The sequence below is a fragment of the Pristis pectinata genome, chromosome 40 (assembly GCF_009764475.1).
Source record: "Pristis pectinata isolate sPriPec2 chromosome 40, sPriPec2.1.pri, whole genome shotgun sequence".
Classification (NCBI taxonomy): Eukaryota; Metazoa; Chordata; class Chondrichthyes; order Rhinopristiformes; family Pristidae; genus Pristis; species Pristis pectinata.
In genome coordinates, this window is record NC_067443.1 from 7,863,957 (window position 1) to 7,877,847 (window position 13,891).

At 54.7% G+C, this 13,891-nt stretch overlaps 2 protein-coding genes across 12 annotated transcripts in view; one reads left to right on the forward strand and one right to left on the reverse strand.

Moving 5' to 3' along the window:
• LOC127587552 (CUGBP Elav-like family member 3-B) overlaps positions 1-9,370 on the forward strand; it is a 50,901-nt gene extending 41,531 nt beyond the window's left edge. For 2 of the 5 annotated variants that reach the window (XR_007958790.1, XR_007958791.1), the window contains 6 exons: positions 318-392; positions 1,137-1,217; positions 1,929-2,072; positions 2,811-2,946; positions 5,956-6,156; positions 8,434-9,370. Coding sequence is in view for 3 of the 5 variants with exons in the window: in XM_052045985.1 (XP_051901945.1) it covers positions 318-392; positions 1,137-1,217; positions 1,929-2,072; positions 2,811-2,938 (428 nt within the window). In the remaining 2 variants the exon portion in view is untranslated. Of the gene's footprint in view, positions 1-317; positions 393-1,136; positions 1,218-1,928; positions 2,073-2,810; positions 2,947-4,873; positions 4,885-5,955; positions 6,278-8,433 lie in introns of those variants that run through there. The other 3 variants (XM_052045985.1, XM_052045984.1, XM_052045986.1) reach the window with 3 other exon arrangements.
• Positions 9,371-9,540: 170 nt separating this feature from the next.
• The window catches only part of LOC127587551 (thrombospondin type-1 domain-containing protein 4-like), a 70,003-nt gene continuing 65,652 nt past the window's right edge, over positions 9,541-13,891 (reverse strand). For all 7 annotated transcript variants that reach the window (XM_052045978.1, XM_052045980.1, XM_052045977.1 and 4 more), the window contains exons 17-18: positions 13,448-13,592; positions 9,541-12,517 (exon numbers count right to left, since the gene is read on the reverse strand). In XM_052045978.1, coding sequence (XP_051901938.1) covers positions 12,354-12,517; positions 13,448-13,592 — 309 coding nt within the window. In that variant the 3' untranslated portion in view covers positions 9,541-12,353. The remainder of the gene's footprint in view (positions 12,518-13,447; positions 13,593-13,891) is intronic.

A 13,891-nucleotide genomic window follows, 5' to 3' on the forward strand; every position in this document is an offset into this window, starting at 1 on the left:
AGGGGCGGGGAGAATGTCATCATTCCAATGACACATTCATGGAGCCTCACCCACACTGCCTGAAGACCAGAGCAGTTCTGTAGAGGCCAATATTTCTCCAATCCATTTATCACTGAATCGGATCAGCTGGTTGATTCTGCGCTGGTTGTGGGCGCTCACTGTGTGCAGACTGTCTGCTGGCCTCCTCACAACAGGGGCCACCCCTCCAGGCTCCACAGGTGCCGTGGAGCTCTGAAAGGGGAGGTACGTGGCAGGGGAAAGGTGGGCGCTGGGATTCCCTGCAGCACTGACTACATCAGTAGCACTTGCTTCCACAGCACAAAGCCAAGCAACTGGCCCTCCAGCCTTGGACCCCCTACAGCAGGCATATGCAGGCATGCAGCACTACACAGGTAATGGTACGCACACAACCCCGGCACAGTCATGCTGGCCTCTGCACAAACCAGTAAGGGGGTGGTGGGGGGAACTGAGACTGTCGGCAGAGCCCTCCGTGTGCCTTCTCCAATGCAGTGACCAGAGGAACGACACATCCTGGGGATGTTGTCAGGGGTGGCAGTCCGGTTTACCTGGGGCCCAGAACCCAGGGAATGAAGGATCCCTGTCTGTGAGCTCCGAGGGCTCTAGTGGGAATGCCACTGTTGATTACGCTCCAGCAGAGCGTGAGATTGCCTGGATTGCCGAAACAATAGTTGGAACAGCACAGAGGGAACTTCAGTCTCCAACCCATGCAATTTGTGATGGGATGGTGTAAGGGAGCTTCACCCTGTGTCTGACCCCGGGAGTGTGTGATGGGACGGTGTAGAGGGAGCTTCACCCTGTGTCTGACCCCGTGAGTGTATGATGGGACGGTGTAGAGGGAGCTTCACCCTGTGTCTGACCCCGGGAGTGTGTGATGGGACGGTGTAGAGGGAGCTTCACCCTGTGCCTGACACCCGGGAGTGTGTGGTGGGACGGGTAGAGGGAGCTTCACCCTGTGCCTGACACCCGGGAGTGTGTGACGGGACAGTGCGGAGGGAGCTTCACCCTGTGTCTGACCCTGAAAGTAATGATGAAATTGGAGGTGGCATCACCACCCTCCTTGGGTGATGAGAAGACGGACACCATTTAACCCTTTGTTGATCTCTAACTGTTTACAGCAGCGTATCCAGCCACCTATGGAGTTGTCAGCCAATCATTTCCACAGCAGCCGGCTCCTGTATCTCAGCAGCAGCGGGAGGGTAAGTGGTGAAACCCCCACTCTGAGTGGCAGTGCCTCGTGCCCCCTGGACTCAGACCGAGGGGCAATGAAATGGCCACCTTGGGTGATACAGCTCGCTCTCTATATATCAACTGTCTGGATGGCATGCAAACAAAAGCTTTTCACTGTATCTTGGTACATGCAGTCAAACAGCACGGAAACAGGCCCTTCAGCTCAACTGGAACATTGCTGATCAAGATCCCATCTAAGCTAGTCCCATTTTCCTGTGTTACCCGTATCCATGCAAACCTTCCCTACCCACATACCTGTCCAAGTACCTTTTAACTGTTGTTAATGTACCTGCCTCGCCCACTTCCTCTGGCAGCTCGTTCCATATACCCACCACCCTCTGCGTGGAAAAAGTTGCCCCTCGGGTTCCTGTTAAATCTCTCCCCTCTCACCTGAGCCCTCTAGTTCTCAATTCCCCAACCCTGGGGAAAAAGACGGTGCATTCACCCTGTCTGTGCCCTTCATGGTTTTATACCCCTCTGTAAGATGCCCCTCGTTCTCCCCAGCCTGCTCAACCTCTCTCCATAACTCAGTCCCTCGAGTCCAGGCGAGTCCCCTCTGCACTCTGTGAATGGTGCGGTGTGACAATAATGAACCAACGACTGGGTGGGTGTGGAATCGGGGAGGGGAAGTACTGGGGCCGTGGGTCCTGTCATTGATCTCTGTTCCTGTCCCACACAAGGCCCCGAAGGCTGCAATATCTTCATCTACCACCTGCCCCAGGAATTCACCGACTTTGAGCTGCTGCAGATGTTCCTGCCATTTGGAAACGTCATTTCTGCCAAGGTGTTCGTCGACCGGGCAACGAATCAAAGTAAATGTTTCGGTGAGTGGAGCGAGAAGTAAACTTCGGCCCAGGCAGTCCCCGGCTCCAGGGAGCTGCTGTGCTGTGGGTGAATCCATCCTGTCACTGGTCCCTCAGCACTGCAGGGAAATGACCAGTGCTGGTGACTGTTACATTCTGGAACATAAGTCAGACCTGTGTCCCAGGGGGTCCCTCAGCACGTCACAGCCACTGACGTGGTCACTAAACAAGCTCTGCATTGTCAGTGGGGCGGTGAGGAGGGAGCGCCGCGCTGCGGGAGGGGCGGTGAGGAGGGAGGGGCGGTGAGGAGGGAGCGCCGCGCTGCGGGAGGGGCGGTGAGGAGGGAGCGCCACGCTGCGGGAGGGGCGGTGAAGAGGGAGCGCCACGCTGCGGGAGAGGCGGTGAGGAGGGAGCGCCGCGCTGCGGGAGGGGCGGTGAAGAGGGAGCGCCACGCTGCGGGAGGGGCGGTGAGGAGGGAGCGCCGCGCTGCGGGAGGGGCGGTGAGGAGGGAGCGCCACGCTGTTGAAGTTGAACTGAAGACTGCCTTACCCTACTCGAGTGGTACCAAAGATCCGGTGGCCACAAAGTCACTCAGTTGAATGACTGGACACCACTCAGTGCTGGCTGCTGGCGGAGCACCGACTGTGGGACCTGATCCCTCGGGAGTGAGGGAGGTGGGGGAGAGGCGGGAATACGTCAGGGGTGCGGAGGGTTAAGTCCGTGACTCTTGACCCTCTTTACTCCTGCGACCCGGCGCAGGTTTCGTGAGCTTCGATCACCCGGCCAGTGCACAGACCTCCATCCAAGCCATGAACGGCTTCCAGATCGGCATGAAAAGGTTAAAAGTCCAGCTGAAGAGGCCGAAGGATGCCAACCGACCGTACTAGACCTGCAGGTATGTGGGCACGTGGTCCCGGTGTCCGGGAAGAGCCACGCTGACCTGGGCAGGGAGCCGGCAGAGAATGATGCCAGCCTCCAGTCAGCCGAGGTCCACTTCCCCAACCGCCGTGGGGACGGGTCCGGCCCTGGCACTGACCATTCCCTGGGCTGGTCACACTCCCTGGCACTGACCCTTCCCTGGGCTGGTCACATTCCCTGGCACTGACCCTTCCCTGGGCTGGTCACATTCCCTGGCACTGACCATTTCCAGGGCTGGTCACGTTCTCTGGCACTGACCGTCCCCCAGCCCTGACCGTTCCCAGGGCAGGTCACGTTCCCCGGCACTGACTGTTCCCCGGGCCGGATCTGACTCCCAGGTCCCAGCATCCACCCCCTCTCCCCACGGGTGGTGATGTTGTATCTGTACCTTCCTGTGGGTGCTGCCCCGTATCTGGAAGCTACAAAAGAAGTGGGTGTTGACTGCATTCAGACACAGCAGGGACTTGCACCAAGGCTGGGGAGGGAACAGCAGAAGTTCACTGGTGCTCTCACGGCAATGGGCTGGAGCTCTGCTTGCAGGGATAAAGAGGGACCTGGGATGTGAGCTTTCTTCACCTAGTTACAGCCAGGTCAGTACAGAGATTGTGTGTCCACTGGTTGGTGAGAAGGAAAACTTCAAACAATCCCCAAATGAATAAAAGGGCAGGCCAGGTACTGGAGAAACACAGGACTGTAGATGCTGGAGTCCAGATAAAACAGCAAGGCGCTGGAGGAACTCAGCAGGCCTGGCAGCATCCGTGAAGGAAAGCAGACGGTCAGGAGCCTTCACCTCCTCCCTCACCACCATCCATGGACCTAAGCAGCCCTTCCAGGTGAGGCAGAGGTTCACCTGCACCTCCTCCAAGCTGCTCACTGCATTCGGCGCTCACCGTGTGGCCTCCTCTACATTGGTGGGACCGAGCGCAGACTAGGCGACCGTTTGGTGGAGCATCTGCACTCTGTCTGCAATGGCCATCCAGAGCTTCCAGTTGCTAATAGTTTTAACTCTCCTTCCCACTCCCACCCCGACCTGTCTGTCCTCGGTCTTCTCCACTGGTGCAGTGAGGGCAAGTGTAAACTGGAAGAACAACATCTGATGTCCCACTAGGGTAGCTCACAACCCAATGGCATGAACAGTGTCAGGTATCCCACACTGCTGGTGTTCTTCTCCCACACACACTCACCCGTCCCCTCGCCCCTCCCCTCACAACGGTACTGCTATCGACTGGCAATAATCCCCCTCAGTCCTGATTTCGAGTCTGCATCTGAAGTGTCGACCTGCACCTTTATCCTCCACAGATGCTGCCTGGCCCGCAGAGTTCCTTCAGCGTTCTGGCTTTTGTTGCATTGCTTAGCAGGGAATGAGAGATGTTAGATAGAGGGAGGCTGGGACTAGACTGGATGGGACACGGAAAGGAACGGGGGGGGGGGGGTGTGGGTTTAGGGTGGGACGTTGAAATGTGTGGGATTCGACTGGGAGGATAAAGGGTGTGGAGGCGATGGAGAGGTGTTGAGGGGTGAGGGAAGAGGGGCATTAGACCAACAGGTAGGTGGAGAACATTATCACACACACGGCTCTCCATCGCAGCTGGTTAACAGAGGCACTCTCCCTGCCCTGTGATCGAATCAAACAAGAAGGGAAATCTTTGGTTTCACTTTGAGAGATGTGAAGTAATTTCACCAGACACTCTAAGTGGCAAGATCTCCAGCTTCCCTGTGTCACCGTGGTCTCACCAGCTTCCCAGATAAGATTCTCAAGGTGGCGTGGCATGGTTAGAATGTTATTAATGTTCAGCCTTACCGTTAGAAAGGGTTTTACAAACCTACCTGTGCTTTATTGGTGACTGTTACCATGGGAACCAGGATCCTATATGTTAATTTCTTCTAACATTGTTTAACATCAGGGTACAAATTCCATTTACAAATTGACAAGTGAAGCAGTGTGTGTGAGGACAGTCAAGTTCCAGATCAACGCAAGTTCCACCGATAATGTGCTTAATAACTTTGCAAGTCTGTGATAACTTGTCAACTTTTATCATCTCAACCAATCAGAACACAAATACCAAGCACTGCCAGCTTATTTGCCCCCTTCAGTTTCCTGCTTTCTCATTGGCTGAGCCCCCTGCACAAGGCAGTTTTTAATTACCAAAGGAAGCCTGGACTTTTCTCCCATTTCCCACCATCCAGGACAAAAGCACTGATGGTTGGATGGTGATGTCTTCACCTCCAGCTCCTCTGGCCATTTGGCTTGGAAGCCGAGTTGTGGAAGCCCCTTTTGAGTGTGAATGTCTTGTACTCACTCTTCCTACAACCCGCAGCGCCCCTGTCAGCCGAGGACTGCTCAAGGACAAGCCAATGGAAGCGGGAACAGGCCCAGCATTACACACCTCCCACAGTGTGAATTATTTCACATCCATCCGTCCCCTGCCCCTCGCACCGACAACCAGTGGGTCCTCTGTGAATGCGATGGGCAGTGCCTCTCGCCCGGAGGAGCCACGGGCTGTGTGGGGAGGGTGAATGGAGGTGCACTCTCACCCTGACCCTCTGTACCTCGCACAAAGCAAACCCTCACTGCTGGAGCTCTGAGTGCCAGGATGGTAGAGAGAGGAGCTTGCCACCTGGTGTCGAAGGGGTTAACCCATGGGGTGGTGAGGAAACCAGGAGCGGAGTGTTGTGAATTTGTGCCGTTGTTTTGTGTGCCTGCTCTTTAAGCTCCGTTGATTTGACCCTCCTGCCCCTGTGTCCAGTCCTTGTGCCGTGCCCTGTGTGAGTGGTTTCCCCACCCCCCACCTCCTTCACGTTCTCCTTTACAGACTCTTTTATTTTAGAAAGAAAGCAATGTGTTAAAAAGAAAATCTGATGCTGACTTTTCCTTTTTTCTGTTTTTTTTAATTTCAACCTTTCCCCTCTTTATCACCATCTCTCCCCCTCCCTCCCTCTTCCCCCTTTTTGCCACCTTTGTTTAAATTTCATTTGGACACAAAAGATAACCCCATCCGTAGAGACCCACACTCCCCCGAGGGAGGGGGGGGGAAGAATCACTCCCCACTGCACCACACACAAACCAAACGTTCCTTTAAACACAAAAGCACGTTGGGGATGAGAGCGACACACACTCAGCACCACCCTCTCTGCCGCTGCCCAGCAGGGCCCATGGGTGTCGCTGGAGAGCCGTAGGTCCCGCCTTGTAAGTTACATCAGCGGAACTGTGGTGTTTCTTCGCAAAGACTAAACCTCTCTACAAGCTGTCATGTCACAGTCTCGCTGCGTTGCATGACGTGCCGAGTATTTTTATTGCAATTGTGCCGTGCATTTTCTTTCTTTGGCCGTGGTTCCAGTTGCCTAGATGTTGTTTCATTGAGTTTTATGTTCTGGTTGGTTGGTTTTATTTTTGAACATCCCCTTTTAGTGAATTCTAACCCTCTTGTTGCATTGTGGGTACATAGTTGTCATGTGTTACTTGCCTCAGTACCAGTGGTAATTGATGTCTGAATCAAGAACTGTTTTGGACCTGCTGTCTCGTTGTTTACCACTCTCAATCACTGGCTATTTCTGCTCCTGCCAGTTAACTTGGTGCCTGCTGTTCCAAGTGGGTCCAAGCTGTGGGCAGTGAGAAATTAGGCTCTGGATCAAGGTGTTGCCCAGGTGGTGACTTGGCCCAATCCCCTCTCCAAACCATGACAGAGCATCAAGAGAAGAAAACTAAGAGCAAGCAGGGTCGGTGTGGATTTGTGAAAGGTAAAGCATGTTTCAGGGGAGATTGCATCGAAACCTACTGGATACTGAAAGGCCTGGATAGAGCGGATGTGGAGAGGATGTTCCCATCAGGGGGAAGAGTCCAAGATCCAAGGCCACAGCCTCGGAATAAAGGGATGTCCCTTTAGAACCGAGATGAGGAGGAATTTCTTCAGCCAGAGGGCAGTGAATCCGCAGCAAGGGTGCAGGGTTTTGCATCAGAGGACACCACCCTCGTTGCATGGTGGGGTACCCGTCCATAATTGGTCCCTGCTGGTGCTGAGCCCCTCTATGCTGGGCAGTGTGAGACCTGTCCACTCCAGCAAGGTTAGTGAAGCTCCTCCTTGCCCATCCCAGCATATCCCCTCACTCTCCAACCATTAACCTTTTGTTGCTCTTGTAAGAAGAGCCAAAGCAAGTCCCCATCCCGGAGCTGGAGATGGCCAGAATGGTTGGTGGACAGCTTGCCAATGGGGGGTGGGGGATGATCACAGAATTCCCAGCAACCAGTGTGTTTTTTGTGCGTGTGTGTGTTTTACTTTGATATATATTTATCTCCACGTGTATTCTCTCCACCAGTGGCCTGTCCGTGCAGTTTGTTGTGTGTGCCCAGTGCTTGCAGGGGCCATCAGCACCCACGCTAGATGACAACACAGCAATGGACCATGGGTAATTGCCCAAGGAACCAATCACATCGTCCTTGGCCACAGGGGCCAATCTCCCTCCACACTGTCCCGGGGCAGAGACAGACCCAGGGAAGGGCTGAGGCTCCATCCCTCGGGGGGGGGAGGTGAGGGAAGAGGGGGAGGGGGGGGGGTGGGGGGGCCCCGTTCCCCACCATTCCCGAGCTCCCTGCCACGAATCCCGGCGGGAATTGGACCTGAACCGGTTGTTGGGGGCACTTTACCCATGATCCATTGCGGTGCAGCTGACGGCAGCATGTTGTAACTGTGGCTGAGCCATGCTGTCCGGCCGTCCGAGCCCACTAACCTCTCGCTTCTCTCTCCCATCCTTCCCTCCGCCCTCTCCCCCCCCCACCCGCCCCCTCCCCCCGAACCCACTAACCTCTCGCTTCTCTCTCCCATCCTTCCCTCCGCCCTTTCCCCCCCCCACCCGCCCCCTCCCCCCGAACCCACTAACCTCTCGCTTCTCTCTCCCATCCTTCCCTCCGCCCCCTCCCTCCCCCCGAACCCACTAACCTCTCGCTTCTCTCTCCCATCCTTCCCTCCGCCCCCTCCCTCCCCCCGAACCCACTAACCTCTCGCTTCTCTCTCCCATCATTCCCTCCGCCCCCTCCCTCCCCCCGAACCCACTAACCTCTCGCTTCTCTCTCCCATCCTTCCCTCCGCCCCCTCCCTCCCCCCGAACCCACTAACCTCTCGCTTCTCTCTCCCATCCCTCCCTCCCCCCGAACCCACTAACCTCTCGCTTCTCTCTCCCATCCTTCCCTCCGCCCCCTCCCTCCCCCCGAACCCACTAACGTCTCGCTTCTCTCTCCCATCCTTCCCTCCGCCCCCTCCCTCCCCCCGAACCCACTAACCTCTCGCTTCTCTCCCCCTCCCTCCCCCCGAACCCACTAACCTGTCGCTTCTCTCCCCCTCCCTCCCCCACCATCCGCTCCCTCCGCCCGAACCCACTAACCTCTCGCTTCTCTCCCCCCTCCCTCCTCTCTCTCCTCTCTCTCCTCTCCCTCCCTCCCCCCGATCTCTCTGGACTAAACTCTATGCAGGAAGAAGCTGTGGTCTCTTCCCCCACCCCCTCCCCTCCCACGCCGCACTGACGGAGGTTCCTCGCTGGACAGCCAAGCAGCAAAAACAGCCTATGGCAGGGCCCCTGGAATTGTGGGGACCAGACCTCACCTCTCTCTTCCCCTCCCTCCCCCCAGAGCCAATGGTGTGAACATCCCTCGGGTGGGATTCAGGGCTGAGGTCCAACCACTCGACACTACAGAGACTGATTGGCCCAGCTCCCCTGTGCAGCCCTCGCCCAGAGGGGTGGGGGGACCTCTGTGAATTTGTGTCTCTCTCCCCCTCCAGAGCACTCAGCACGTCTCCTGCCCCCTCCCTCGTTCCACCACTTCCCAGCAGCTGCTCACCACCCTCCCCAGCACCACCCGTCCTGCTTCACACACAAACTACCAAGAGTCAATGATGAGAAGTGCCAGGACCCCCCCCTCCCCCCGGGTACTCGGGGGCAGGACTCAGAACCATTCCCTGATCACCCACATCAACCGCTGGCAGCTGTCGAGAACACAGAGCTCCCACAGGCTGGGGTGGTCTGGGACTTCCCCTTTCATTCCAGGCCGCAGGGGACAGAGCAAGACACACACTGACCACGTGCCCATCTGCATTACATCAAGCAACACAAAAACACACCAGTCATGCACTTTCCAACCAGACAGGGGTGGCTGCACAGTGACAGAGTCCCCAGGCACACCGACATTGGGCAAGTGTACAACAACTCACCTTAAACACCAAAGGAGCTTCAGCACCTGCTGGAGAAACAACCTGGCAGTTAGTCCTCCTGCTCCATCTCTTTCTTACTTATTTAATATTTATTGTACATAATCAAATGGATTAAATTAATTCCAGCCTGAATGGTTAAATCTAACAAATTCCATGTGACCAGCTCATGGCACCTGGAACTTGTGAGCAAGAGGCTTGTATTAACACGGGACAAATCAAAGCTCACAGTATCCACTATTTACACACCTTCTGTTAAATTAGCAGAATGTGTCACTCAGGTGTTGTGTAGAGGCCTCTCCTCTCAATGTAATCTTTTAAAATGGTTTAGAAAAATATTGAGATTAAAAAAATCTGGAATCGGGTTCTGACTTTAAAGTCTTAATTTATTATTAATTTATTCTTTTATTTAAACTTGACAGAAAGACAATTTTTTTTGCTGTTTAAACTCTGTTCAATAAAGAATTTTCAAAAACGTATGCTGCTTTTTGTGTGTGTCCCACCCAGAGCATTTGGTGTTCACCCCAACACCCTCCCCGGGTGTTTTATACAGGAAGGTCACCGAATACAGGCCAGGATAACTTCAACTGAATTTATTTTCCATAAAACAAGACTTGTGTGTAAAATATATATCTTTAAATTGCTGCCAGCTCTTCCTTCTTGTAAAAAATAAATTATACCAGAGGGAATTAATGATAATACAGGGCTAATAATGTGCGCAGGGCTGGCAGTCAACCTGGGGCCTTGCAGGAGGAACATTTATACAGTAAAGGTCCCACTCGCCAGTTTGAAATACACTTGTGAAAACGAGACCCACAGGTGAGAGACAGCCAGAGCTGATTACATACACTGCTTATAACATTTTGCACAAAGAGGAACATTCATATTTCCTGGAGTTGACAACTTTTTAGAAATCTTTCCCAAAGCCTCGATAGCCCACACCCTCCGACTTCAGCCCAGCTATTTGGAGAGGGGCTCTGGTTGACCCTACCTGGCACAGGGCAAGGACCAACCTCCCTCTCCCTAACTACCTGGGAACCAGCTGCCACATCAGTAACGGTATCTTCCATTATACGCCCAAACCTGTGTAGGGTGGGAGTCACATTATCATCAGTAGATAAAGCAGTCAACACAGAGCACCATGTAATGAGTCCAGTGGTGGGGAAAAAGCTGGATTAATACAAGTGCATGAAACATTGTCACAGACACCCAGGGCAGGGACAGCACGGGTCAGACACAGAGTGATGCTCCCGCCACACCGTCCCATCACACATTCCTAGGAATAGACACAGATTGAAGCTCCCTCTACACTGTCCCGTCACACACTCCCGGGACAGAAAGAGCATGGGTCAGGTGCAGAGTGAAGCTTACTATGAGACACACGCAGGGACCGGAGAGTTTCAGTGGTAAATACATGGCTGACCCAATCTGAGACTCACCTGCCTCTCAGGAAACAACCTCCAAAAGAGGCAATAAGTGCAGATCTTGCCAGCGACATCCACTTGCCAAGAATGAGAATTATTCCTGGTGAGAACAGCCTCCTGAAAATAAACTGCTATTTCAGAATGATGGATGGGCAGTCAGGCTCCTCGAGGGGTCTGTGAGATTGTCTACACCATTACAGACTTAACTGCTTAACAACGGATGCACCAAGCCCTAACTGCTGGGTGTAAAATATAGTCGGGTTGAGTAAGGATTGATGCACATTTTATGCTGTGCATTAGTGAACAACGCTTGCTGTCAATTTCAAGGCAGTTACATCGTGGTGAAAGGTGACTAGAGTCAGCAGAATGTGCAGCAAGACAGTGTTACCTTAATCAGCACAGGCTGATCTCTCCATGTCAGTGGGGATTGGATTGACCTCAACTCCACAGGTTCAGTGCCGCCCCGTGAGAGGAGGCAGTGAGATGAAGCCTCTCTGTACAGAGGGGATGCAGATGGGGAGGTGGTGAGATTCGGGGCAGGTTTCTGCAGCTGATCGCTCTCCAAGGGTGGGTTTAGCCTCCTCGGGATGTCCTTTCAATTCAATCAACCTGCTGCCCTGTCAATGGTACCTGGGAACCCAGCTGAGATTCACCTACCTGACGTGATTTGTTCAGGAGGGACAGTTAAGGAAAAGTTTAGGAATGAATTAATGATTTCCATGGTGCAATTACCAAGAAATAGTTTCCACCAGCAGAAGCCACAGATTAAGATAACTGGCAAAGTAAAATAACAAGGGGAGCTGAGGAGAATTTTGTTTGACCTACAGTGACTGAGTACAGAGGGAGTAGATTCAACAGGAAACTAGGAGAGAATTTGAAAGGAAAACAAATGTGGGACAAATGTGCTGGGAGGTGGTACAGAGGCCATCCTGTCTGTGTCCTCCACCTTCCACCCTGCCTTGGGTCTGGGGACACACACTCCTGGGCGGGTGGGATTTCACCCGAGCCGGAGGCAAGGGCAAGAAGAGGGGCAGATGTTAAATGCTCACAGAGGTCGACAGGATGGAAACTCGAGGAGAAGTCTTGCATTCCTGCAGACGTTTTGCAGCTTCACCAGAACAGCCCTGCGGTCGACGTGGCCATTCCTGCAAAGTGGAGGAAATCCAGTAACCACTGCGGACAGTGGAGCGGGAAACATTGGGAGTCAGGAGTGAGAGATGGCGAGGAGGGGGCTCAAAGCTCGGTGGTCAAGAGGAGGGAGGGAGAGAGGGACTGCACAAGATCAGTGCGAGAGAGGAGAGGGTGAGGAGGGTGAATTCAGAGACTGGAGCTCAGGAAGCTCAAGAGTCCAGAGAAAAGGACTTTTCAGAGAGAAAGGTCAAGAGTGCAGAGTTGAGGGGTCAGAAGCCGGGGTTGAGAAGAGCAGGAGGGCATGTTAAAGTTCAGAGGAAGTTTGGAGACTCCAGTGAAGACCTTTCGCAGGGATGAGAGTCCTCCCCAGAGACAGGCTGCGAAAGGCCGGCGAGGAGTCCCAACCTCAACCATTTAATACAATAAATAAATAAATAGATTTTAGCATCATCCTGATCCAGGTGCTTGGTCTTAGAGGAGAACTATAATTTGTGTCTGTGAGAGGTTAGCTGTGGCTATGGTGTGACATCGCTCACCCAAGGACGGGGACCACAGGCGTGGCCCCAGACCCCAGAGACAAATGGACATCTGGCTGAAATAAAGACCCGTTCAAAGTCCAGAAGGCCGCGGACTCAGGCTCCCGCTCTCCGGCCCGATGTTCCTGGCCGCTGCCCCTTTGCTCGGCGCTCAGCGTGGGTACAGGAGGCACAGCAAACCATCTTGTAGTAGGAGTAGACACACAGGCGTGCCTGCACCACCACTGCGCAGTTGTAGTAACTGTCCTTGCAGTTTGCATCTACGGGAGAGCAGACAACGTCAGGCGTGGAGTGAGGGGAGAGAGGCCACCTTGTCAAATACTCCCCCCTCCCACTCCACCCATAAGACACGGGAACAGAATTACGCCATTCGGCCCATCGAGTCTGCTCCACCATTCGATCTTGGTTGATTTACTTCTCCCTCTCATCCTCATTAAACTGCCTTTTCCCTGTAACCTTTGACACCCTCACTAATCACCAACCTGTCAACCTCCACTTTAAACACACCCAAGGACTTGGCCTCCACAGCCGTCTGTGGCAACGAATCCCACAGATTCACCGCCCTCTGGCTGAAGAAATTCCTCCTCATCTCAGTTCTAAAGGGACGTCCCTTTATTCCGAGGCTGTGCCCTGGGATCCCGGACTCTCCCACTGACGGGAACATCCTGTCCACATCCGCTCTGTCCAGGCCCTTCGGTATCCAGGTGTTGGGGTGGGGTGGGGTGGGTGCTTGCAGGGGAAGCTGGCGAGGGGCTCCATGGTGGGTGGAGGATGGGAGGAGGGATGGACGGGGGAGGGAGGGGACAGGACTGGGGGGAAGGGGACTTGGGGGGGGGATGGGACGGGACTGGGGTGGGGGTGGCAGACAGGAATCGTCCAATCAGTTTACAGACCCTTTACATTCTCTGATTGGTTGCTGGGACTCCAGGATGGACCAATGGTGGGAGTGTGGGGGTGGGGCTGTGGGTCACGTGATGACATTCTCAGGGAAATGACCAGTCAGAGCTTGGAGAGACAGCTGACCTCCCGTCAATCACACGGACCCACGGCCCGGCCGACCCAACGCTGCCGGGATCTTGCTGTTCCACAGCCCCCTGCCCCCAGAGCAACAGGCTGCAGGACAGGGTCACAGATGTGCGTGTGGGGGGGACGGGGCGGAGTGGTCTGCAGCTGGCCAGATGTTCACTCACCAAGTTCGGGCATACAAGGATGGGTGTGACACACCCTCTCCCCCACGGGTTTCCCTGCGTCCCTGCAGCGGCTGCTGGGGTAGCCGGCGTGGTCCAGGCACCGCACGTCCCGCTTCTGGACTCCTCCCATGCACGACTTGGAGCACTGTGGGAACAGGGGTGTGGCCATCAGTTCTCAGCGCTCCCTCGTCACCCCCCATCCCCACCCATCCCTCCTCACTACCCCACCCTCGGCACGGGGTTCCCTCCTCCCCACCCTCCCCACCGCCCCTCATCCCTCACGGCCCATCCTGCGGCGCTCCCCCCGTTAACACTACCAGCCCAGGGGAGGGTGATTCAGAAGTCACCTGCCAGGGGTAACGCCCAGTTTCTCTGCACCGTCAGGTGGGCAGCCCCTGTGTCTCTGCACCCTCAGGTGGGTGGCCCCTGTGCTCCTCAGCCTCC